This window comes from Littorina saxatilis, linkage group LG5 (assembly GCF_037325665.1).
Source record: "Littorina saxatilis isolate snail1 linkage group LG5, US_GU_Lsax_2.0, whole genome shotgun sequence".
Classification (NCBI taxonomy): domain Eukaryota; kingdom Metazoa; phylum Mollusca; class Gastropoda; order Littorinimorpha; family Littorinidae; genus Littorina; species Littorina saxatilis.
In genome coordinates this window covers 5,896,696-5,921,710 of record NC_090249.1, presented here as the reverse complement: position 1 = coordinate 5,921,710, position 25,015 = coordinate 5,896,696, and the positions used below count along the sequence as shown (strand labels likewise).

Sequence of the window (25,015 nt, the reverse complement as noted above, 5' to 3'; positions counted from 1 at the left end):
TGTCATTATCCTGGATTTTTGGAGTAATTACTCGATTCTTGGCGATTTTGATGCTTTTGTGCTTTGAGCAAATTATTCTCCATGCGAAATATTATCTAAAATTCGATGGACAATACATGATTAAACATTCTTTTATCTTTCTCTCCATACCAGGTACAAATATAAACGCTATTTCATAATACAAATAATCAGTTTTGGCTTTCTGCTGAAAAGCTGTCTAACATGATTGAATCTGTCAAACGGCAGAAATTAATATGTAAGCGCCTAGGGCTATATCTAGATTAGGCGCATAAAAATGATCACAATAATAATAATAATAATAATGAGTTATGCCAAAATTCCATGACGACGTCAATATTCTGCATAACAGTTCACACAACAATGCTCCTACTGAAAGTGACTGACCATGTAGACGTCGAACTCGTCGAGACAGCGGAAGGGTGACTCCATGGCGTTCCAGAGACTGAGGATGAAGCAGACCGTGGAGAAGGACCGCTCGCCGCCAGACAGCGATTTCAGGTCCTTGGTCCCCTCAGAGTCCTCCGTCGGTGCCACCTTAGTTTTACAAGCAGGTGCAAATGGGTCACTCTACGCACTGGTTGATGGGAAAACAGACTAGGGAACATGTTCTACCATATTCTCCTTTCTATAAAATAGTGGAACCCCCCTTTTAAGACCCATCAGTTTAAGACTTGCCCCTTTTTTCAGACCTTGGTTTTTGAGATCTTCTGTTCATAACATCTGTAAATTTCTGCCCATTTTGTCCTATATTTAAAGGCAGAGTCAGTCAGACCCATGAAAACAGTACTGCTCATTTAGTCATTATCTCAGATCTCCTCATGCATGAGGCAAGACCATCTCTCCGCTGGGAGGCATACACCAAACAATCAGCACATACTGACGGCTTTATGTGCAGAATTATTTGTATGACAAATTAATTTGGCCGATTGACACTAGTGGCTTTTTCAGAAATTGATTGTAAGGCGCTTAGAAGTATATTAGGATTTGCGCCATATAAATACCCTGATTATTATTATCATTATAAATTAATTCACAGAATAAATTCACTCTGCATAGAAAACATCGAGACTGTTGAATGTTGGTGTGTGTCCAAGTGGCGGTGGTCTTCAAGGTAAAACCCTCACCACACCTGACCACACCTGAGCTAGTCTTTCTTTATTTGGTGTTTAACGTCGTTTTCAACCGTTCAAGGTTATATTGCGACGGAGGAAAGGGGGGTGATGGGATAGAGCTACTTGTCAATTGTTTCTTGTTCACAAAAGCACTAATCAAAAATTTGCTCCAGGGGCTTGCAACGTAGTACAATATATTATCTTACTGGGAGAATGCAAGTTTCCAGTACAAAGGACTTAACATTTCTTACATACTGCTTGACTAAAATCTTTACAAACATTGACTACATTCTACACAACAAACACTTAACAAGGGTAAAAGGAGAAACAGAATCCGTTAGTCGCCTCTTACGACATGCTGGGGAGCATCGGGTAAATTCTTTCTCGTCCCAACCAATATGGGACTCCCCCTAACCCGCGGGGGGCACCTGAGCTAGTAGGCTGAATCGTTTACACAGGGAGAACTGTGCCTTTATCGTGGCATATAAGGATAGTACCTTCACATGAAAGCTCATAAACGGTTTTAATGCACACAAAAAAAAGAACATTCAGCTGCATTACTTCAAGAAGTCCTCATAAACAGACATAAAAAATAGACATCAAGCAAATCACCACTGCAAATCACACACTTTTTTATATATTTTTTTTAGAAGACTTCATTGATTTTCATATCAGGTACAGTGGAACCCCATTTTGAAGACCTCAACAACAACAACAACAACACAAACAAACAAACAACACACACAAACAACAACAACAACAACACAAACAAACAAACAACACACACAAACAACAACAACAACAAACAACAACAACAACAACAACAACAACAGAGAAAATAAGGTGTCATCAAGGAGCGAGTATTAAAATGGAGGTCAATTTGCAGACAGACAATATAAACAGAAAATCTGGACTGAGTCTTAAAAGGGGGTTCCACCGTACAAACAATGTGTAATCCACATTCTACTACAAACACTGCTTTTTCTTTGAATTCTTGATTCTGCTTACATGATTCCATGCATTACTTCTCTATTTAAACAAAACAAAAAAAAATCACAATTTCATGAAAGTGTTAACATATGACGTCAAGCAATCTCCACACCAGAAATGATAAGGTATGGGGAAACTACATCTTGCCAGAATCATTCATTTTCAAGACTTCACATCAAACAATGACAAGGAAGAAGCACACTAAAAAGGAAGCAAGACAACCAATGAACCATAACAGAAAGCGCAATCTTTCTACTCTGTGCTGCTAGCTGTCTAAATCGAGCAAAAGCAGCAGATTTATATCTTTCAACCTGAACTTGCAAACAGAATCATGTTTATGATGCAATCTAACAGCGGTGAGTTTAGTGGGTTGGTTAGCAGATAGATATGTGATGGTGTGTGTGTGTGTGTGTGTGTGTGTGTGTGTGTGTGTGTGTGTGTGTGTGTGTGTGATGTAGGGAGTGACCAGATGAAGATGGAAACAATAACTGGGCATCCTCACCACCTTCTTCACAGAAAAATGGTCGTTAGTTTAAGCCGTTTACTAAAAGCTTAGCGGTACATGTGTGCAAGCAACATAGATGTGTGCAACTCATATGCCCAAATTGAATCAAACACACACAAAGCAACATAGGAATAGGTTAGGATAAAATGTTTAGTGGGATTGCTTCATGTTCTTGGCAAAAAATCTACAGGTGTTACATTTCAAGTGCAATGACAGGCAGATGCATGGGTGGGACTGATAAATGTCATGAATCCTGAAGAATTTTAAGGGGGTGGGGGGTGGGGGCCCCCAGACGCTGACGGATTTGTATAATTCACAACCAAAAAGACGTCACCACAGACATTACGAATCCGGATTTCCGGAATATACCGGAAGAATCCCACCCATGCAGATGGTAAAAGTAATGTATATTGTTTAAGTTCAAGGGGACTGCAAGGAAATGAAATCAGGCACCTTCAGCAAGTTTGAAGGTCGCTATTGCTGTCGTGCCAACTTTGGCTGTGACTATGCAAAAGTGGCGCATGAATACGGGGCAAAGAGAGTTCCCTTTCAAGTTACAGATAATTATGCCCCGCAGCCTACCGTTTAAAGAGGGAACAACAGTTTATCTTGAGGCTACAGACAAATTTAAGGCACAATATAGCTAAAAATAAAAAAAAAGTAAAAACAAATAATGGCATTTTCAAAAACAGCTGCCGGGGGTGGGGGGTTGTTAGTGGCTTTGGAAGAGTACCTAAAATCGGTATGGCAAACATAGCCACAGTGACCAATTGAGTGCCGATGTGCTTTTTGTGCAGTGTGTGAATATCCCATTTCCAAGCAACGTCTATTAACGCAGGCAGTGTAATCGTGCACAGGGTGAAACCAAAACACATCAAAACCACACAAAGCAATGGCGAAGGAAAGAAAACAAATCAAGACGCAACGATAAGGATTTGCAGACGCTCTGGTGGCAGAGTAGTTTCCCCTTACCCACATTTCCAGCGACAGATTGGAGTGGTTGAAGGTCATGCCGCCGACGTATTGCCGATGGGACAGCATCACGATGAAAAAATATTTGGTGCGCAAGGCAATCATGCGCTTGAACTCGGCGTAAGCCTTATTTCGCCGTGTCATCACTTTCTCAAGGCTCTGGGGAGGAGAGAAAGAGCAGAGGGCTATGAACAGGTCATGCAAGAAATTACGAACATAGCTGGTCGCTTACCATCATGTCTAAAGAGCGACTAGTGTGGCTGATCTTAATGCTGCCGGTAAAATTCCTCATAGCCAGACAGCTGTGGAAGCACTTTCTCAGGCGCTCTCCCATGAGTTGCTGAAACTCTTTGAACGCACTCGTGCGTCGCTGGAGAGCCTCCCCCAGTTTCTGAATTGAAAGCAAGAATTACACAGATTTGAGAGCCACCTCCAGTTTCAGAATTGAAAGCAAGATTTATACAGATTTGAGAGCTTCCTCCAGTTTCTGAATTGAAAGCAAGATTTACTCAGATTTGAGAGCCTCCTCCAGTTTCTGAATTCAAAGCAAGATTTACTCAGATTTGAGAGCCTCCTCCAGTTTCTGAATTCAAAGCAAGATTTACTCAGATTTGAGAGCCTCCTCCAGTTTCTGAATTCAAAGCAAGATTTACTCAGATTTGAGAGCCTCCTCCAGTTTGTGAATCGAAAGCAACATTTGCACAGATTGGATTTTTATTTTTGTTGTAATTTCTTCAGGTCTATCCTGAGTTTACCTGTTAAAATCCAGATGCGTTCATTTTTAGCTGCGCTATATCATGTTCAATATTTAGGGACTATGCATGTTTAGAGCGTTTCTTGTTGTTCAAATCCAGAGCTGTTCATTTTCACCAACATGTATTATCCAATCGCCTCTTAAGCATAGCTATCTACAAATGCTCGGTATAAATCAATAACAACTAATGTTAAAACTGCAAACTGGTTTTGTTTGGAGTCGGTCAAGCAAGTTAGAAAATCAACTGACTGGCCAGTTTAACCCTTTTTCCCTTGCTGCAATTGCATTTGATGCCTGCTTACTGAGGATGACTGGGTGCAAAAGACAAGCACATTACACACACCATCAAGAGCAACCCCTAGGGTGACCCCCTAAATTGCCAAGCTCTAAAATGCTAATAACTCACACACATGTGTTAAGTGCATTAGTTTATATCTGGTGTACATTATGTTGAAATGTGGGATGATAATTTCACACAGTTTCAAGTATGTTGGTCAAGCGGTTTGATTCTTACGATTGAAAACAATATTTGTCAAATTCGGAGATTTACTATTTATTAGCGAGTTATTAGCATTTTAATGGCTGACATTTTTTTGGGGGGTCACCCTGTACTTGTCGAAGTTGTACATCAGAGACACAGTCAAGAGCTGTTGCAGTAAAAATGATGAACATCAAAATCAGAGAGCAAATTAATCTTACTCAATCATTTTTCAGGATGCCTTACTGCATTTATGGCACTGTTCCTGGCCTGATCTCTGGAAAACTACTACATTCTTTCTTCATATTCTTAAAAATGAGAAAAGGCTGACATTATCAATTGCCAAACTGATACACCCTCATCACCCCTTCGTATTTCCTTCAAACGCTTGCTCTACCTGGATAAACTTCTTGAAGCTTCTGACATCTTTCTGGATGCAGAGGTAACGTTCCTTGGTTTCCTTGTACTGCCGAGTGATCTCCACAGGGTCTCCTTGTCTGCGGAGGCAAATTCAAAACTTTTTTGTTTTTAGTGTATTTTAACAAAAGCAATTGAAAGTAGACACAACAACATGGGAGTGCATGTGGAGTCCTAAATCTTTCCTTAAATTTCTTTCTGTCTCTGATACCAAGGCACATTTTAAAATGAAGAGAGAGAGAGAGTGAGAGAGAGAGAGTGAAAGAGGGAGAGAAAGGGCTGAAGTGTGCTTGAAAACCAGTCAAATTGCTTGAATTCAAGCATCCATGAAACTGAAAGAAGAAATCCAGCCGATTCTTTCTTTATTTGGTGTTTAACGTCGTTTTCAACCATTCAAGGTTATATCGCGACGGGAGCCAGCCGATTGCTCCTATAAGTTTTTTTCTCTCCTACAGAACAGCAGTAATTGCTGTAAACTTGGAATAGGATAAAGGGTAATGTTATGCAAATCTACACAAAAGTCTCACTAAAACCGTAAGAGGAAAGAAGGCAGAGAGAGTCTAGGAAGGTGGGAGAGATAGATGATGCCTGTATCAACAAACCATCTCTGAGAGAATTTTACAAAGCTTGCGAAAAAACTTCTGCTGCTTCATTCACTTACGTTTCCTCTTCCTTTTTGATCTGAATGTTGATCTGGGTGATCTCTCGCTCGATGTTTTTGGGCATGCGCCGTGTGTTGATGCGTTCTGCACAGATCTGGCCGGCCTTCCCTACATCCTCCTACAGAAATTCCACAAAAATGGTAGAGTAAGGAATAGTAAATCCATAAGTCGTTGAATAAAGGTTTGTTTAAACAAAATCAGAACAAAATATCTTTTGTGTTTTTCGGGGTTTTCATTTGTAAGATTGTTAAAAGTAACTTCTTCAATCATGGGCTGAAACTTCCATGTTTACTCACGCACCTCGCCAGTCAGCCATACGCCGCTTTCGAGGGAAAAAATAATCATAAGTGCATGTGGTTAAGATACCCATTGAAGATCATGCAGTAACACTTTCCATGGAGTATGGTTTAGTTTGTTAGAAGTTAACAATACATTTATAACAAGAAAGCAAACAGCTTTGTTCACTCGTTAGTTTACAATGTCAGATGCACATGAGCTTTAAAAAACAAAACAAACAAGAGGCGAAGCCTTCAAGGCTCACGTAAGAAATCGACAAACAGTAACACAAACTCAATCACTCCGTCACACATACACACACACACACACACACAGTAAGCATAGGTGACACTGTGCAAGAAAGCGAGACACGAGATCTAGATCCGTCTGTCTGCATGTAGCCTACTTACAGGGACACGACTGCGAACTAGTCTCGGCCCGCTCAAAATAACAATGACCGAGACTTTCAGTAATTCCTTCGCGTGACGTCTAACCCTCTTACGTCAAAATGTGACGTCTTCAAATGACGAAATGTTAAAGTTTCTACCACAGACATACACACGCACGCACATACAGACAGACAAAGTTACGATCGCATAGGCTACACTTACGTGAGCCAAAAACCACCCTAACCCTTTATGGTGGAGTGACTTGGCACACTCAATCCTATAGTTGACCAATTAGAGTAGCAAGATGAACATACTGTAAGGCCAGTCAAAATCAGAAGGCAGAGCATGGCATGCTTTCATCTCAGTCTGATTACATGCACCGCAATCTTCATCTTCTCTATTCTTTGGGCAACAATTCCTATCAACACTCAAATTCCAACACAAACGGATTTCTCCCAGCGTGACTACAGTGGAACCCCCCTTTTAAGACCCCCCAATTTAAGACTCCCTCCTTTTTAAGACCTGGTTTTCTCAGATTTTTGGTTGCCTTAAAAGGGGGGGTTCCACTGTACCTTCTACCCTACCACCAAGACAGCCATACATGGTGGTAAAGGCAAAGTAGTAAAGTGACCATCCTGATGAAGTCAGCGACTGACTGACAAAAAATTGGATACAGAATTTACCGAAACTGGTTGCTGTTGTTTTCTTTTTACATTTAGTCAAGTTTTGACTAAATGTTTTAACATAGAGGGGGAATCGAGACGAGGGTCGTGGTGTATGTGTGTTTGTGTGTGTGTGTGTGTGTGTGCATGTGTAGAGCGATTCAGAGTAAACTACTGGACCGATCTTTATAAAATTTGACATGAGAGTTCCTGGGTATGATATCCCCGGACGTTTTTTTTCTTTTTTTCGATAAATGTCTTTGATGACGTCATATCCGGCTTTTTGTAAAAGTTGAGGCGGCACTGTCACACCCTCATTTTTCAATCAAATTGATTGAAATTTTGACCAAGCAATCTTTGACAAAGGCCGGATTTTGGTATTGCATTTCAGCTTGGTGGCTTAAAAATTAATTAATGACTTTGGTCATTAAAAATATATATAAAACGATCCAAATTTACGTTCATCTTATTCTTCATCATTGTCTGATTCCATTAACATATAAATATGTTATATTTGGATTAAAAACAAGCTCTGAAAATTAAAAAAATTAAAAATTATGATCAAAATTAAATTTTCGAAATCAATTTGAAAACACTTTCATCTTATTCCTTGTTGGTTCCTGATTCCAAAAACATATAGATATGATATGTTTGGATTAAACACACGCTCAGAAAGTTAAAACGAAGAGAGGTAGAGTAAAGCGTGCTATGAAGCACACCGCAACCGCTACCGCGCCAAACAGGCTCGTCACTTTCACTGCCTTTTGCACTAGCGGCGGACTACGTTCAATTTCATTCTGTGAGTTCCACAGCTTGACTAAATGTAGTAAAGGGTATATATACCTCAATTTCTTTCTGCTTGGCTGCGATGCGTTTCTTGAGCTTGTTGATATCGGACTCCTGTTCCTTGAGACGGTCCTGGTAGTGCTTGCGGTGCTGCTGTGCTTCGTCCAGCGCCATCTGTGCCGTGTTCAGCTCATCCTGGCGACACAATTAAACATTCAACGTAGTACAGTGGTACCTGCAATGTGTGGCCCCTCTGATAAGAGGACACCTCCCTTAAAAGGACGCTTTCTGTTGTCCTGTCAATCAATCAATCAATATGAGGCTTATATCGCGCGTATTCCGTGGGTACAGTTCTAAGCACAGGGATTTTTTTCCTTTTTTTTTCCCTCTTCTATTTTATGCAATTTATATCGCGCACATATTCAAGGCGCAGGGATTTATTTATGCCGTGTGAGATGGAATTTTTTTACACAATACATCACGCATTCACATTGGCCAGCAGATCGCAGCCATTTCGGCGCATATCCTACTTTTCACGGCCTATTATTCCAAGTCACACGGGTATTTTGGTGGACATTTTTTATCTATGCCTGTACAATTTTGCCAGGAAAGACCCTTTTGTCAATTGTGGGATCTTTAACGTGCACACCCCAATGTAGTGTACACGAAGGGACCTCGGTTTTTCGTCTCATCCAAAAGACTAGCACTTGAACCCACCACCTAGGTTAGGAGAGGGGGGAGAAAATTTGCTAACGCCCTGACCCAGGGTCGAACTCGCAACCTCTCGCTTCCGAGCGCAAGTGCGTTACCACTCGGCCACCCAGTCCATGACAGGTCACCTGCAATGTAGGGATACTGTTGGCTGGTCCCATGGGTGTCCTGTCATGGCAGGTACCACTGTACTGGACTGTACGAATGTCCACATCGTCCGCAAATATGCAGGCATGAAATTGTAAAATTGCAAAACAGCCTGAAAGAATGGCCCCAACCTGGACAATGTCTGAAGAAAATGATGTAAAATCTCAAGAATGATCTCCGCAGCTTTGAAAGTGCCGGAAATCCAAATTGGTGGGAAAATCTCATGCCTGATACAGGGTATGGACACCATCTGAACATTTTGGAGGAGCCATCAATACTGTAGGATTATTATTATGTTACTCTTCTTTGGCTCAACTGCCTGCTGGAACACTGATCACATTTCTAGAATTCCGGCTTCAGGTATAGCAATTTGCACTGCTGGTTGGCACATGTATGTTTTCAGAGACAACGATACTTATGCTGGATACTGGATGCTGGATACTGGATGCTGGATACTGGATACTGGATGCATGACTTTTAGCTTTTGGGTTTGTTTTCAAATGAATTTTGTTGATGCCTTACCTCCATGGATACTTTTCTGCAGGGTTGACAAAACAAATCAACTTCTTCTCTTCTTCTTCTTCGTTCATGGGCTGAAACTCCCACGTTCACTCATGTTTTTGCACGAGTGGGTTTTTACGTGTACTCTGATTAGAGGATTTTTTTGTGCGGACTTGGTCTTGTGCTTGCGTGTAAAAATGAAGGTGGATAAGGTACTAGCAGGTCTGCACATAAGTTGACCTGGGATATCGGAAATATCTCCACCCTTAAACCACCAGGCGGCCGCGGCTTGAACTCACGACCTTCCGATTAGGAAGCCGATGTCTTATCCACTAGGCTACTGCGCCCGTCGAAAATCAACTGACCTTGAGAGGGATGTCGCTGTTGGCTCGGGCCTTCATCTGGTCCTCGATAGCTCGGAACGCTTTCTCCGCCTCCTGGCACTCAGCCGCTTTCTGTGTTCGCACATCGTTCACCTCTGCTCTCCGTTCTTCCAGCGCTGCAATCTGCTGGGTGTAGTTCTGTACGTCCTCCTCCTGGTGTAAAATAAAGTCAGTGTTTCAGGGCACAACTCTCCGGTGCTTAGGACCCCTATTTTATGACTGTAGTTTGGATTTTTTTCTCTCCGAAAAAGAGCATAAAAGTCAGGCCACTTGACCTACAAACTTGAATCTGTGTGAGCTTATCATCCCATATCTCAAGCCAATGTACACCAAATATGAAATAAATCGCTAAATTTAATTTAGAGTTATTAGCATTTTTATGGGTGGCATTTTGGGGGGTCACCCTATACTTGTAGTTGTACATCAAAAATGAAAATGCCCCTGTAGTTGGAGCATGTCTGCAACACTAAGCTCTACGGTGTACTGTTTTCCTTCTTATCCAGCAGAACCCCTTCCCCTTCTCTCATCTTAATTAAGATCCTGTTTTATTAGATTTACTGTTCACAATGCCTGCAAATGTGTCTTCAATTCCATTTTTTAGACCCGATTTCCCCACATTTCTCACAGGTTTCCAAAGCATGAAGGGGAGGGGGTTGGGGGAGACCATAGTGCTGTTGTGCCAACCCAGAATCTAAATCAAGAAACTTTTTGAGCAATTTGAGGACTTGACAATTTGAAAACATTGTCATTTGGGAAGTTTCTTCCATTTTATTACCTAGTTGCTTTACAGCCTCGAAAAAAAACACTTTAGGAAGAGAAAGTATAACATCTGCGCAAACTGATTATATGATGCTGATATGATAGCATGTTTTTTTCAGCCTCGAAAAGAAACAGGGAAACTCACCAAGGTTGTGATATCGACTGGCGCAGGATCTTCGACATTCTTCAACTCGTTCAGCTCCTGAAAAACAGTTTCCATATCTTGACACAATAACAACAGCAGCAACAAAGACAATTAAAAAACTTACAAGAACAATAACCAGATCTGCTAACCCTTGTGGAGCTTTGAGTGTAACAATCTAGAAGTTTTAGGAATTTTCAGCATAGCAAATAGTGTTTAAGTGTAACATTGTCTAAAATTGATGTGCAAATTGGCACAGGTGCTATGTAGGCTTTTTACAAAAATGTTATTTAGAAAGCCGGAACAATGCCACTTTTCAGTGTAGACACTGTTTTAAGACCCATATTCTGACCATTGCAGAGAGTGAGATGCAGAAACGAGTGTCAAAACTTACAAGAACAAGGGAAGTGTTGCAAGCTTGGGATTATTTGTTTGAGAGTAGTAATTTCAAGCTTGGGATAACCTAACAATTTTTGCGACAAAAATGTCTGCTCAAAGAGTAACAGTTGGCAGCTCTGAACATACAACAGATATTTTAAGCGCTATCAGAACTAGGGTGAAGAACAGCTGAGGAAAAAAACCCAGATTTGGTTCAGGATGTCAAATTGCCCAGTCTTTTTCTCCCAGGCCTAGCCATGGACTTACGTATGTGAGGTTGTTGACATTCTCGCTGAGCTTCATGAGCTGTGTCTCGCACTTCTTCTCCTGTCTCTGGTTGGTGGCAATGTCTCTCTGCAGCGTCTGGCGCGCCTCTTGCACATCGGTCAGCTGCACACACGACCGCATCAACAATTAACACCTTTATTATTGGTTTCCAAATCAGGCATGTGCATGCACAGATGAGGGGTGGGGGTGGGGGTGGGGGTGGGGGTGGAGTGAAGTATATTGCCTGACAAATTTGAGGGGATATGCATGAAAAAGCTTGCCGGGAGGGTTCCAGATGGAGCATGCCCCCCGAAAAGGGAGTCAGAGGGTACAGCCCCTCTGCACATGAACAGGGTTACACAGACAGAAAGATACACACACAAACACACGATTACGCACACACACACACTATGGAACTAAGCTATGTGTGAGCTCTACAGTAATAGTGCGCCTTGTGGTGAGATATGTGAGCGTTATAAATTCTCGTATTATCATTATTGGGGATACGTTTCAACCCAACTCATGTAACCCAAATATAAGGCAGCATTTTCATACTGGCAAAAAACTGAGATGCTACTAAAATGCATGAGTAAGAGTTTCCACGTCCCACTGTGGGGTTCCACTATTGTAGATGTGCCTTTATGAAAACGCCCAGACAAAGCCCCACCTCTTGAGTGAGTCGCCGTACTGTCTCCCTCTGGACAGCGATTTCCTCCTCCACATCTGCCGTCAGGAACTGAGCGCTGTTCTTGTCCGAGGAGTAGTAACGGAAAGTCGGCTTGCAGTACATGTAGTCACTCTCACGTGTAAACGCCTGCAAAAATAGGAATCATTTTAATGTTACTGTGCACAATTTTTTTTTAAACCACAAAAAGGGCAGAGGTGGCACGGAATTTTAGCAAACATTTGTTCAAAAACCTGTTTTGGGGTTTTTCAGGTACTTTGAACATCATAGAATCACTGTGTGTTGTTGATTTTGTCAATTTCATCCTTTATTTTGCAATAAAGTGATGATTTTCAAAGTATGTGTACATGTGTGAGTGCTGCAAGTGTGAGAAATTGCTGAACAATCTATGTTTTCAAGTCCTTGCAACAACCACGATTCCCCGAATAAGCTTGGCAGTAACACATCGAATGATTGAGCGGGAATTCCCGTTTTCTGTGAACGTTAAAAATAGAAAATTTCCTAAATAAATTATCATTTAATTAATATACTTACCCGAATCACATTAGCATTGAGTCACCTGAGATGCTTATCACTGAAAAACGCTTACCCGGCTAAAGAATTTAAAGGGAAGCAACCCCATCACCAAAACGAAAGTGAAAGTAGCTTTGGTAATGGGCCAGTACACCGGGAGTTACCTCCCATACGGGTGTATGCCACGTCACTTCCTCTAGGAACACGTGCCTATTATCATACGGCTTTAAAAAATCTTAAAACCATAAGCGGGGCAGGTGGGAGGGAATACAGTATGTGATTCGGGTAAGTATATTAATTAAATGATAATTTATTTAGGAAATTTTCCATTTAATATCATATTCTTACTCCGAATCACATTAGCAGATAACATCAACAAGGCGGTGGGCTAGAAATGAATCAAAACTCACCATCAAGTTCTGGACAGGAACTGGCCTGCTGCTATGAGCGCTGGAAGGCCTCTGGAGCCATCCTGTCGAAGAGCTGTGACGTCCCGAAGATAAAAGTTTATGAAAACATCTTCGGAACGCCAATACGCAGTTGTCAGCACCTCCTCTAGACGTCTGGAGCGCAGAACTGCCAGAGAGGATGCCCACGCCCTCGTCTCATGGGCTCGGGCCGAGTCAAGTGGCAAGGAGGGCATAACCCCCCCCCTCTTTGTGCGCCTCCACTCATAAGCCTGCTTGATGAGCGAGGACACCCACCGGGCCAACGTTACCTTCGACAAATCTTTCTCGCGCCTAGTAAGGAGAGAGATAAACAACAACTTCTGAGAACTAGACCGAATCGGCTGAGTCCGGGCTAAGTACAGACGAAGTGCCCTCACAGGGCAATTGACCGAATCGGGGTCACCCGGGGCCAACGCGCTGGTCAGAGCCTTAACTCTAACCAGCGGAGAGGCCTGCCCCGGAGACTGATTCTTGGCCAGGAAATCAGGCCGGAAACGCAAAGATGCGGAACCGTCCGGCTCAAAGGAGATATCTCCAGGCTGACCCGACAGGGCGTGGACCTCGCTACCCCGTCGGGCCGTAGCCAACAAAAGGAGAAACAGCGCTTTGCGAGTGACATTGAACAGACTGGCCTCGCTTAAAGGCTCAAAATCCGCAGAACGAAGGAATTCCAGGATTAAAAACAAGTCCCACTTGGGGGCGGGCAAACGAGCTTTAGCTTCCTTAAGAGCAGCCCCTTTAATGACTGCAGCTATAACGCCCCCGACTCGAACAGAACGACCAATCTGCTGAAGAGTCGCCGAGATAGCGGAGCGCCGGACCCTCAACGAGGAGACTGAGGCGCCCTGTGAAGACATGAAAGAGAGGTGGTTAGCGACCTGAATAGAGCGCGGAGCCACCGAACTCACCCCTCTAGCTGAACACCAGGCAGTCCATGCCTTCCAGTGGGAAGCATAAACTGAAGAGGTGGACGCTCTATGCGAGCGAGCCACCAAGTCCAGAGTCAAAGACGATGCCCCAGAGCGCTTCAGCGAGTCCCGAACAACTTCCACACGTGAAGCTTCAGAAGACTGGGCTCTTCGTGTGGAATGCCTGTTCGGGGCTGCACTAGTTCCCCTCGCACGAGTGCGAGAGGAATGGGGGGCCCTTGGGCAAGCCGAAGAAGATCTGGAAACCAGACCTGCGACGGCCACAGAGGAGCGACCAGAAGAAGAAGGGCCGGCTCCTCCATCTCCGCTTTCCGGATTACTCGGCTGAGTAACGGAAAGGGAGGAGTCTGAAGATCTGTATGTGCCCCCCAACCCTCCCTGGACGCATCTGTAAAGAGGTCCAGGTCGGGGAGGGGCACGACGATCGGAACACCTCTGCAGACCCACTCCGTGTGCAACCACGGAAGGGTCGCAGACTGGAACCATCCCTGCAAAGGGATGAGGGCGTCCCAGTCCACCAGAGGAGAGTCCACAAACGGCTTCAGCGCGAACTGAAGCGGACATTTGTGGACCCGGCCCAGTGAAACCAGAAGAGCCATAGACTCCATCTGCCCCAAGATGGAGGCGAGCGAGCGGATGGAAGCCATCAGGAGAGGTAAAGTGGAGCGAATCTGAGCTTGGAGCTTGTCCACCCTTCTCTGAGAAGGCTGGACAGTCCAAGCGACCGTGTCGAAAGACATCCCCAGATAAGTGAATGTCTGTGACGGGGCCAGCTCCGACTTTACCCGGTTGATCGAGAACCCCAACCAGTTGGATTCTCGAAGAACCGTCAGGGTATCCTGCGAACAGCCGCTCTGGGACTGGTTCATGATGAGCCAGTCGTCCAGATAAGCCCGCAGACGGATACCCTGGGACCTCACCAGTGCACAGACCTGTCTCACCACCATGGTGAAAATCCACGGTGCGAGAGACAGCCCGAAAGGGAGTGCGCGAAACTGGTAGATCTGATCTCCCCACCGGAAACGAAGCCATTTCCGGTCGGTCGGATGCATAAGAATGTGAAAGTATGCGTCCGTGAGATCGATCGAGGTCACCCAGTCTCCTGGGCGGAGAGAGTCTCGGACAGAGGCTGGCGTCTCCATCTTGAATTTTATCTCCCTCAAGAAAGTATTGAGGAGAGATAAATCCAACACGGGACGCCATCCTCCTGATGCTTTGGGAACAGCGACCAGACGCCCGTAAAATCCCAGGGAGCTGTGGACCCGAACTCTCTCCACCGCGCCCTTCTGCTCCAGGGAGGCAATTTCCGACTGCAAGACGGAACGTGCTTCCTGCGAGAAGGGGGGCTTGAACCGCGGAGGCACTCGGGTAAGAGGCGTCTTTTCCTCCCGCCAGAGTAGACGGAAGCCCGAACTCACCACTCCCACAATCCATTGGCTGTCTACTACCGACATCCAACGAGAAAGTGCCCGGGAGGGGCCTCCCGCCATCACCAAGGTGGAGGGCGGGAGGGAGGTGAGATCGGGAGCGCTTCATTGGGGGTGTGGCTTACTTCCAGAGCCGCCACGCCCCCTCCCCGATGCCGTCCTCTTCTTCCCACCACGAGCGGCCGGCGAAGCCTGCCGCTTCTGAGCTGGCTTGGGGTTAGACGATGTCTGAGCCTGCTTCTGTTTAGAAGGCTGAGACTGTTTCACCCCCTTCAGAGTGTAGTCAAGGAACTGACTGTCCTTATTTGACTGAATCTCCTTCTGTCTGGCATCCAGTGCCAGCGGACAGAAGAGAGACTCCTCTGAGACCGGGGAGACTCTCAAGGTCTCCCTAGTAGCCAGCTCCGTGAATTGGGACTGCGAGAGGAAGAGATCCCTCCTGCAGAGTACCGCTTGGGTGTACTGCAGGGAGGAAAGACGCAATTGTTCCTCATTGACCTTGGCCAATGCGGTCAAAAGCGCAGAGACATCGTCCGCATTCTGTTCTTCACTGAGAGTGAAAGGAACTAGCGAATCGGTCAATGCCCGAGACAGAGCCCGAACGAGAGTCTCCGCAATGGAGGACAGTTCGATCTGCCGACGTCCAACCTCCTCAGCAGAGAGGAGGGAAGCCTCGGAAACCGGCAAAACCGAATCACGCTTGATCGGTTTAGTCAGAAGAGGCAGCAATTCCCGGGAAACCGGAAGAGTAGCCCTAGGGAGTGCAAAAGACGCCAGCCAATTCTGGCTCTGATTGGGCATGCCAAGCTTCCTATTGGCCGTAGGCACGAAGGAAGAGGCTTGGGCAGCTGAAGCCACCCACTGCTGAGCTGATTCCGGAACTGGACCAAAAGGAAGCAGTAACGGAACAGGCACTGGCCGAATACCACTCCCCGCATGTGCTGGACGAACCAGTGAATGCGAAAGTTGGTAAGCCACTGACGGAGACTCGGCGAACCGGAAGGAAGAAACATCCTCCTGTGCCGGCCGGAAGTCCGCCATGGCAGAAGGAACGAATGATGCGGAAGAGTCCGCAGCCACCACCCCTTCAGGAAAATAACGAGACGTTACTTCCGCCGCGACGTCAAGAACAGACTTGAGCTTCGACGGAAACACGCCCCGCGACTCCTCGCTGACCACTGATGGAGCATCAGAATAGTCACACGTGGAACCATGACCGAAGTCACCAGTTCCGGAAGCAGAAGCATGCCCTGGCAAACCGGAAACCGGAAAAGCCTGAGCACTAACGTCATCCTGCCGCCCAAAACCCTGTGAAGGTAAAGGGTAAGCAGGACGACCATCCGCAAAAACCGGAGCTGGATGAGCTGACGTCACTCCCCCGACTGAGTGGAGTGATGCCTGCTCAAGCCTAGGCGCTTGAAAGCCGGAAGGCGCACGCTGTAATCCACTATCTGGTATCCGGAAGGAACCACCAGAAGAGGAAGAAGCGTTTCCGGCCGAAACCGGAAGTGTAGTCAACGGAACCGCAAAAAGCGGAAGTGAAGACTGCACTGGTTGACTTCGCGATCCGGAAGGACCGGAAGTCAGTGAATACTCCATCCTGCCGCGACCGCCGTAGCGTGCCGGAGCGGACGGATCATCACTTCCGGCAAGTGCCGGAAATGCGGCAGTCGAAACCGACTGCCGCCGCTGTTCGAACAAGTCCGGGGCCTCGTAGGTTATCGCCGGAAATGAAAGATCAGCAAGGTATCGGTCGTGACCCGATGCGAAAGAGCTGTCCCCCGAAGGAGAACGTCCAGGCGCCTCACGAGGGCTATCGGACCAGCTCTGCTTACCAACCGACGCTGAAGAGGGAGGACGCTGCTCCAAGCCGGAAGTGGAGGACAAAGACACGGAAGCCAATGCCCGGACGTCACTGCCAGATGCCGGAAACGCCGAACTGCTGGCGACGGAACGCTGAAATTCTGCCTGCACCAAGCTGCGGATTTCTGGAACCAGTGACTTTAACAGAGAGGAAACCAACGCACCTTGTCCAGGTGCTAACAAAGAAGACGAAGTCTCCGATGTAGAGACAGGTGCAGAAGTAACAGTAGCGCTAGGCGCCGCAAAAGAAGCAGAAGTAGTAACAGCGCTAGGCGCCGAAATTGGTACAGCCAACAAAGTGTTACGCTCTTGGTCTGTAACAAGTAACGTTGCTTTGGAAGAGGAAGACTTAGCCTTAATTTTCCCCTTGGGGTCCGACTTGCCACGGCGCTTGTCTGAATCAGACATGTTGACAACAACACGTGGCAACGCGAAAAAATTTACTGAAACATCAGTCTAAACGACTGGAAAATTCAGTAAACACACGCACTAATGCGTTAACAAAATACTATAGCTAAACTTGCCCCACAAGCAGAGGCACGGAGAGCTACAAACAAAGTCACACGAGCTAGAAAACTAACTCACACAACAAAATGGCGACACGCAAGACACTGACACAAACGTCAACAACACGTGGCAAAGTAAAAAGATTTACTGAAACGTAAGTCAAAACGACTGAAAACACAGTAAACACACACGCTTACGCGTCAACAAAATACTAAAGCTACACTTGCCCAAACAGAAAGAGGGCACGCAGAGCTACTAGCAAAGTCACACGAGTTAGCTAACTAACTCACACAACAAAATGGCGAAACACGCAAGTCACTGACACACAAGTCCGTAAAAAACGGACAACGTACAGTAACGAAACAGCGCAAACAACCAACAACAAACGGGAACGAGCTCACCAAACTGTAGGCAAGGCGAGCAGACAAGCTGGGTAACGTGGCCGGCGGGTGTCACTCAAACACACAAGGTCAGCCACAGAGCGTCAAAAAGTGAACCGTCCTCTCCGAGGTGAAAAAGACGTATGATAATAGGCACGTGTTCCTAGAGGAAGTGACGTGGCATACACCCGTATGGGAGGTAACTCCCGGTGTACTGGCCCATTACCAAAGCTACTTTCACTTTCGTTTTGGTGATGGGGTTGCTTCCCTTTAAATTCTTTAGCCGGGTAAGCGTTTTTCAGTGATAAGCATCTCAGGTGACTCAATGCTAATGTGATTCGGAGTAAGAATATGATATTAAATAGACATGAACAGTCCATTATTTCCATACAACGGCCGGATCGCGCATCAACTTTTTCATGAATATTCATGAGAACAACCTCTAACCTTTGAGAAACTTCTCTGGTTGGTCGTTGTCAATGACCACAGTGACGCGCATGCGCAAACTGCTTTATCCGTTGTAAACACAGTGTCGATTCAACGTAACTCAATATCAACTATCAACCAGCAATGTCTACTCCGAAATTCGCAAGGATCTTCCCAACGCATTCTTCCCGCAAAAGGAAGAATCAGCTTTCAGATGCTCGAACAAGGAGGAAGGAAAAACCAGCAGGCGACGAGAACGCGCCTGAAGTTGGCAGAGCAGAGACAGTTGTTTTGAGAGATAGTGGTGACGCGTATGTTTCGAATCGACTCGGAGTCGAACCTCGGCCAGTTTTGGGCGATGTGAACCGTAATCAGCCTCGTATAAGTCTGAAACTGATATCTGGGAGTAATTTTCACTGCATTTGAAGCCTGTAGCTTCAAAAATGTCTTTTGAATTTCATGGGGCGTGGTGTGTAATTTTCGTATTTTTTGGAAGAAATTGGTATTTCTTTATGAAAATATTACTTGCTTGGTCAAAAACTGGGCATGCAGGTGCTTTTTCATGCTTTCTTTCTATAAAGTACCCCAAAACTTCAAAGAAAACTTACAAATATTCAGATTTCATTTTTCGTGCCACCTCTCCCCTTAATACCGACACACATCAGGTTTGTGATCATGACGTGAACATGTGCCCTTGTGTCTGTTCTGGCCCTGAGAAAACACACACACATGCATGCACCCACACACACACAAGTGGTCTCTTTGCCGTTATAATTGAACAGGTCAATTACTGGAAAACATGCTCTCTCAAACTTTAGAACAGCTGATCTATATGTACAGGGCTCTGATAACTGATAGACTCAGCCATGAGGTATAACAGAGTATTCAGCGCTGAAAATGTAAACAAAGACCATGCAAATTGTTTCACATTTTTGCATAATAAGTTAATCATATAAACCAGGTGACCTTTTATCAAAATCAGCCAATCTAACTCAAAACACATAGCAGTGATGTGATATATTTTTGTAGCGAGAAACCCTGCAAAATGAAATATTAATTGAGCCTCCTGTTGCTGATGATCTTACTTTCGGTATTTCGGTATAAGTACGGGAAACGTTCAGTAAATGCAACCCCAGTGCAAAACGTATTTACCTCTTTGCAGTTGGTAGGTGGTCTGTTCATCATCACCTGCCGTGCTTCTGCTGACTCAGGGATGAGGATGATGTTCTCTATACCCCTCTGCAAACAGGTAACCATACTCGGGTAATCTAACCAACAAAATGACTGGGTGAGATGAACAAAGTTGAACAAAGTTGAACAATAAAAAAAACCCGCTTCAGAGAGTTTTGCTTGGAGGAAGTTTATTGAGAGGTATCTTCCAACCAGACTGTCATAGTGCAGTCTCACAAAATACAAAATTTTATAAGTAAATTTTAATTTAATTAATATACTTACCCAACTCACATATAGCAATTAACTCTAGTTCAGTGCTGGTTACGCTGTACGCGTCCCCTTGGTAACAAGGGAGACCACTCTAAAAAAGAGAGTGACCAATCCCATAAGGCCAGACCAACTACCGGTCCGACTTCCGTATGCGTGCGCATACGCCGCCATTTGTATCATTCCATCGAAGCCCAACTCACTCCCTTTTTTAGTCCCAAATACCACCACAGCGGGGAGGCGGGAGGGATTAAACGATGTGAGTTGGGTAAGTATATTAATTAAATTAAAATTTACTTATAAAATTTTGTATTAAATTACATACACTATACCCAACTCACATATAGCAGATTGCTACTATAGGTGGTGGGTACTTACCAAAATTCAACCACGCAGGACTTGCCCCGCGGCTACCATCGCTGGTAGCGCAGAGCTGCCATCCTGCCTCAGTGAAGCGACGTCCCTGAGGTAAAAGTTTATAAAAACATCCTCTGATCTCCAGTATGCTGATTCTAGCACTTCAGCCAGACGACCAGACTTGAGGACGGCCAAAGAGGCCGCCCAGGCTCTTGACTCATGAGTTCTTGCAGAGGTGAGAGGCAAGACAGCCCTAGACTCTCCTGACTGAGCCTCCCACCAGGCATAAGCCTGCTTGATCAGTGTAGATACCCACTTGGTCAACGTGACCTTCGCAATATCCTTATCCCTAGCTGTGTTTAAGGAAATAAAGAGCAGCTTTTGGGTTTCTGAGCGAATATGCCGAGTTCGTGACAGGTAGAGGCTGAGCGACCGGACGGGACAATTAGCTAGATCTGGATCTCCAGGAGCTAAAACCGTGCTTAACGGCAAGATATGCAAAACAGGCGAAACATGACCGGGCTTCTGATTCTTAGCGAGGAAGCCGGGAATAAATTTGAGAGACAACGAACCATCCTTTTCAAAGGAAATGTCTTTCCCTAGACCGGACAAAGCATGAATTTCGCTACCTCTCCTTGAAGTAGCAAGCAAAGTTAAAAACACGGCCTTGCGAGTCAAATTAAGCAAAGTAGCCGAACGGATGGGCTCAAACTCCCCCGAGGCTAAGAAACGTAAAACCAAAAATAAATCCCAGGCAGGGAGGTGCGATTTAACCCGAGCGGCTGTAAGGGAAGCGCCCTTCAGAACACTAGAGATCACCCCGCCAAGTGAGATCTTACGCCCCAACTGTAAAAGAGTTGAGGATATCGCCGACCTCCTTACTCTAAGGGAAGAGGGAGAACCTCCCTGCTCTGCCAACCACGCAAGGTGGTTGGCTACCTGCATGGACCTTGGTGCAAGGGGATTAACCCCGTTAAGCGCGCACCACCTAGCCCAAGCTGCCCAGTGCGAAGAGTATACCGAAGTTGTAGACTCTCTATGGGCGTGGCGGACGAACTTTACAGTAGACGCAGAGGCCCCCGCCTTAAGCAGAGCGCTTCGGATAGAATCCAGGCGTGAAGGCTCAAGAGCCGCGGATTTTCGTGGGGGATGCCTGACCGAGGCTGCACGAGGTCCCCCTTTTTCACGGCGAGAGGGATCGGAGGCCGAACTGCTAGACGCAGTAGGTCGGGAAACCAGTGCTGGCTTGGCCAAAACGGAGCGACCAGAACCAGCGCTGGCTTCTCTAAGTCTACTTTTTTGAGGACCTTTCCGAGGAGGCAAAACGGAGGGAACGCATACGCTGTCAGGTTTGCCCAACTGATTTCCAAGGCATTCACCCTCCAGGCCAGAGGATCTGGGAAGGGGGAGACAAAGAGAGGGAGCCTTGCTGAAAACCTCGTTGCGAAAAGATCGATCACCGGCTTGTCTATCTGCAACCAGAGACGATCCAGGGATTGGTGTGAGAGGGTCCACTCCGAGTGAACCACCTTGTCCCCCCTGCTCAAACTGTCCGCCAGGACGTTCAGACTTCCCTTCAGGTAAACAGCTGAAAGAAGGATGCCATGAGAGTTGCACCACGTCAGAATGAGGCAGGCTTTGTCTGACAGACTGGGAGACCGTGTCCCCCCCTGCTTGTTCACATACGACGCCACCGTCGTGTTGTCTGTGTGAATCCTGACATGTCTGCCCTCCAGCAAGGGCCTGAACGCCCACAGAGCCAGAGAGACTGCCTCCAACTCCAGCAGATTGATGTGAAGGGAGCTTAGTGTTGAGTCCCACACCCCCGACACCATCTGCCCGTCTAGATGAGCCCCCCACCCTGACAGAGAAGCATCCGTAAAGAGCTCCTTCTCTGGCTGAGGGCACACAATGGGAACTCCCTGAAAGAGCACCGGGAGCAGCCACGCGCGAGTGGTCTCCAGAAACCACACCCCAAGAGGGATCTGAACGTTCCAATCCTGGACTGACTGGTCCCACCTTGACTGCAGAGCGACCTGAAACGGCCGTTTGTTCACTCTGCCCAGCGGGATAAGAGTTGCCATAGACTCCATTTGCCCCAGCACCGACGTAAGAACCCGAGCACTGGCCTGATTCTCTCCGTCGAGAGAGCGTATCAGTGCCTGGAGTTTGTCCACTCGTCTCTGAGACGGGCGAACTGACCAGGCCCGCGTATCGAACTCCATGCCCAGATACACAAAACTTTGGGATGGAACCAGTTCCGATTTTGTGCGATTGATCGAGAATCCCAGCAGCGAAGCTTGACTCAGAACCGTCTGAGTATGCAGATCGCAGAGATCCTTTTGCTGGTGCAGGATTAACCAGTCGTCCAGATAGGCTCTTAACCGGACCCCGTCCTTCCTTACAAGAGCGCACAGCTGCCGCACAACCATCGTGAACACCCAAGGGGCTAGCGACAGGCCAAACGGCAGAGCTCTGAACTGATACACTTTGTCCCCCCAGGGGAAGCGTAGCCACTTCCTGTCCGAAACGTGAATGAGGATGTGGAAGTACGCGTCTGTTAAGTCTACAGACGTCGCCCAGTCCCCCGGACGCAACGCCTCCCGAACAGAGGTAGCCGTCTCCATGGTGAACCGTATTGTTCGTAAGAACTTGTTCAGAGAGGAAAGATCCAAGACCGGCCTCCAAGCCCCCGAGGCTTTTGGTACTACGAACAGCCGCCCGTAATACCCCGGAGACCGCAGATCTATGACCTCCTCTATTGCTCCCTTGAGCAACAGAGCAGTCACTTCCTTTTGAACAGCATCTCGTGCTTCTAGATCCTTTGGCGCCCTGCAGGGCGGGATTATCCTGACCAGAGGAGCCTTCTCCTCTGACCAGAGCAGCCGGAACCCCGAACGCACGATCCCAGTAACCCACTTGCTGTCCACTAATTGTAGCCAGAAAGTGAGGGCCCTGGACGGGCCGCCCGCTACAACAAGCGCGGGGGCTACCGGGACGTGCTGTTCGGGGAAGTTTCATTGGGGGTGAGGCTTGCGCCCCGACCCCCTAGAGCCTCCAAAAGACTGCCCCCTCTTCTGATAGGGCGCTCCACGGCCCCTACCCCTAGAGGCAAAGGACTGTTTATGCGCCTTGCCACCCCCAGAAGAGGAAGCCTGAGGCTTGCTGGCAGCCTGAGTCTGCGTGCTGGACTTGCTCTGCGGCTTCTGGAACCCGTGCTGCGCGATGCGCGCAATCGCAATGTCTCTCGCATCCTGGGTCTCTTTCCGGAGAGCGTCAAGAGAAGATTGACCCAGCAGAGCACCCTCCGAAAAAGGCGAGACCTTCAGACCCTCTATGGTAGCCTTGTCCGAGATCTTAGAACCCGCCAAAAAGGCTGACCTCCTAGACAACACCGCATGGGTGTAAAGCCTTGCCGACAAAGCCATCTGCTCTCTCGTCACTTTAGCCAAAGTAGACAGGAGAGTAGTAGCCACAGCAGGAGAAGCGTCGAACCGAAACTCAAAAGGATCGAGCGAGGACGCAATAGATCGAGAGAGCGACCTCTGTAACGACTCAGAGACAGAGGACAACTCTAGAAGAGACCTACCGGTCTCCTCTATGGCCAACAGAGAACTTTCAGTGCAAGGGACAGGCTTGTCCTTCCTGTAAGCATCCTCTCTTAGACTGGCCAGTTCCGGTGAAACCGGAAGTGCACAAGATGGCAAAGCAAAGGATTCGATCAAGTTGACCGGAAACGGATTCAACCTAAAGCTGTGCGAAGAGGAAGCAGGACGATCCCCCTCTTTCACAACCCAAGGCAACACTTCCTCCGGAACCTCACCATGCTGAGCTAGCAGAGGGACCGGAGCATGCCGTTTACCCTTCAGGGTAGATGCCATCTCAACAGCAATAGTCGGCGATTCCCGAAAGCGGAAGTGAGGCTTCTGCTCCCTCGCACCCCGGAAATCGTCCAGTGCCGAAAGGGGTGGGGCAAGATTCATCTTACTTTCCACCACCCCTTCCGGGAAGAACCTATTCGCCGCTTCCGCTGCCAGTGCCACCATGGCTGGGAGCTTGAAGGGCAAGTTCAGTTGGGTGTCCCCCGGAACGGAAGGAGCACCCTCGTCAGTATCCCCGTCCTGCTCTTGAAAGCAGTCCGGAAACCGACCCTCGGACACACCGTGTTCCGACCAAGGATCGTCACCGACAACTTCCTGCCCCCCGGGCGGAAGAGGACTCAGCACCTCGCCGGCACTCTCTATGAGTTGCGGACCGAGAGCCTTACCCTTTCGCTGATCAGGGCCCAGACCCGCAACCGACCCCCTGTCACGGCAGGAGGGGCCAGCCGCGGTATCTGAGCTTTCGCGGTGCAACTTTCGTTGGCCCGCTACTCGCTCCTGACCACGCACACCGCTTTCGCCAGAGAACCCAGCTACTCGCGGTGTCAACATACCTTTGTCAAGTGCGGGCACGTTCAGCAAAGACACCCAGCGTGAGCCACCATCCTGCGGAGCATGAACATCTGCCTGAGTCACAGTAGCAGAAGGCCGGGCGGAAGTAGAGGAGGAAGTCAAAGGAGACGACCCGATCCTGGCAAGAGAACAAACATCCGAAACACCGGACGGGAGGGAACGAAGTTCCTCCCTAGTAGAGGAAAGCTCCGACGCTAATGTCGAAACTTGCGCACTAAGTGTCAACAACAGAGAAGCTACCTCCGCATTAGCTAATCCTGGGCAAGGTGTGGA

At 47.0% G+C, this 25,015-nt stretch overlaps 1 protein-coding gene across 3 annotated transcripts in view; it reads right to left on the bottom strand.

The window, feature by feature from the left end:
- The window catches only part of LOC138966158 (structural maintenance of chromosomes protein 6-like), a 53,848-nt gene that overhangs the window by 5,848 nt on the left and 22,985 nt on the right, over positions 1 to 25,015 (bottom strand). The window contains exons 17-26 of one of the 3 annotated variants that reach the window (XM_070338283.1): positions 19,644 to 19,730; positions 11,980 to 12,126; positions 11,313 to 11,435; positions 10,671 to 10,727; positions 9,749 to 9,919; positions 8,082 to 8,219; positions 5,911 to 6,029; positions 5,230 to 5,329; positions 3,833 to 3,991; positions 406 to 555 (exon numbers count right to left, since the gene is read on the bottom strand). In XM_070338283.1, coding sequence (XP_070194384.1) covers positions 406 to 555; positions 3,833 to 3,991; positions 5,230 to 5,329; positions 5,911 to 6,029; positions 8,082 to 8,219; positions 9,749 to 9,919; positions 10,671 to 10,727; positions 11,313 to 11,435; positions 11,980 to 12,126; positions 19,644 to 19,730 — 1,251 coding nt within the window. Of the gene's footprint in view, positions 1 to 405; positions 556 to 3,600; positions 3,760 to 3,832; positions 3,992 to 5,229; positions 5,330 to 5,910; positions 6,030 to 8,081; positions 8,220 to 9,748; positions 9,920 to 10,670; positions 10,728 to 11,312; positions 11,436 to 11,979; positions 12,127 to 19,643; positions 19,731 to 25,015 lie in introns of all 3 variants that reach the window. The other 2 variants (XM_070338282.1, XM_070338284.1) reach the window with 2 other exon arrangements.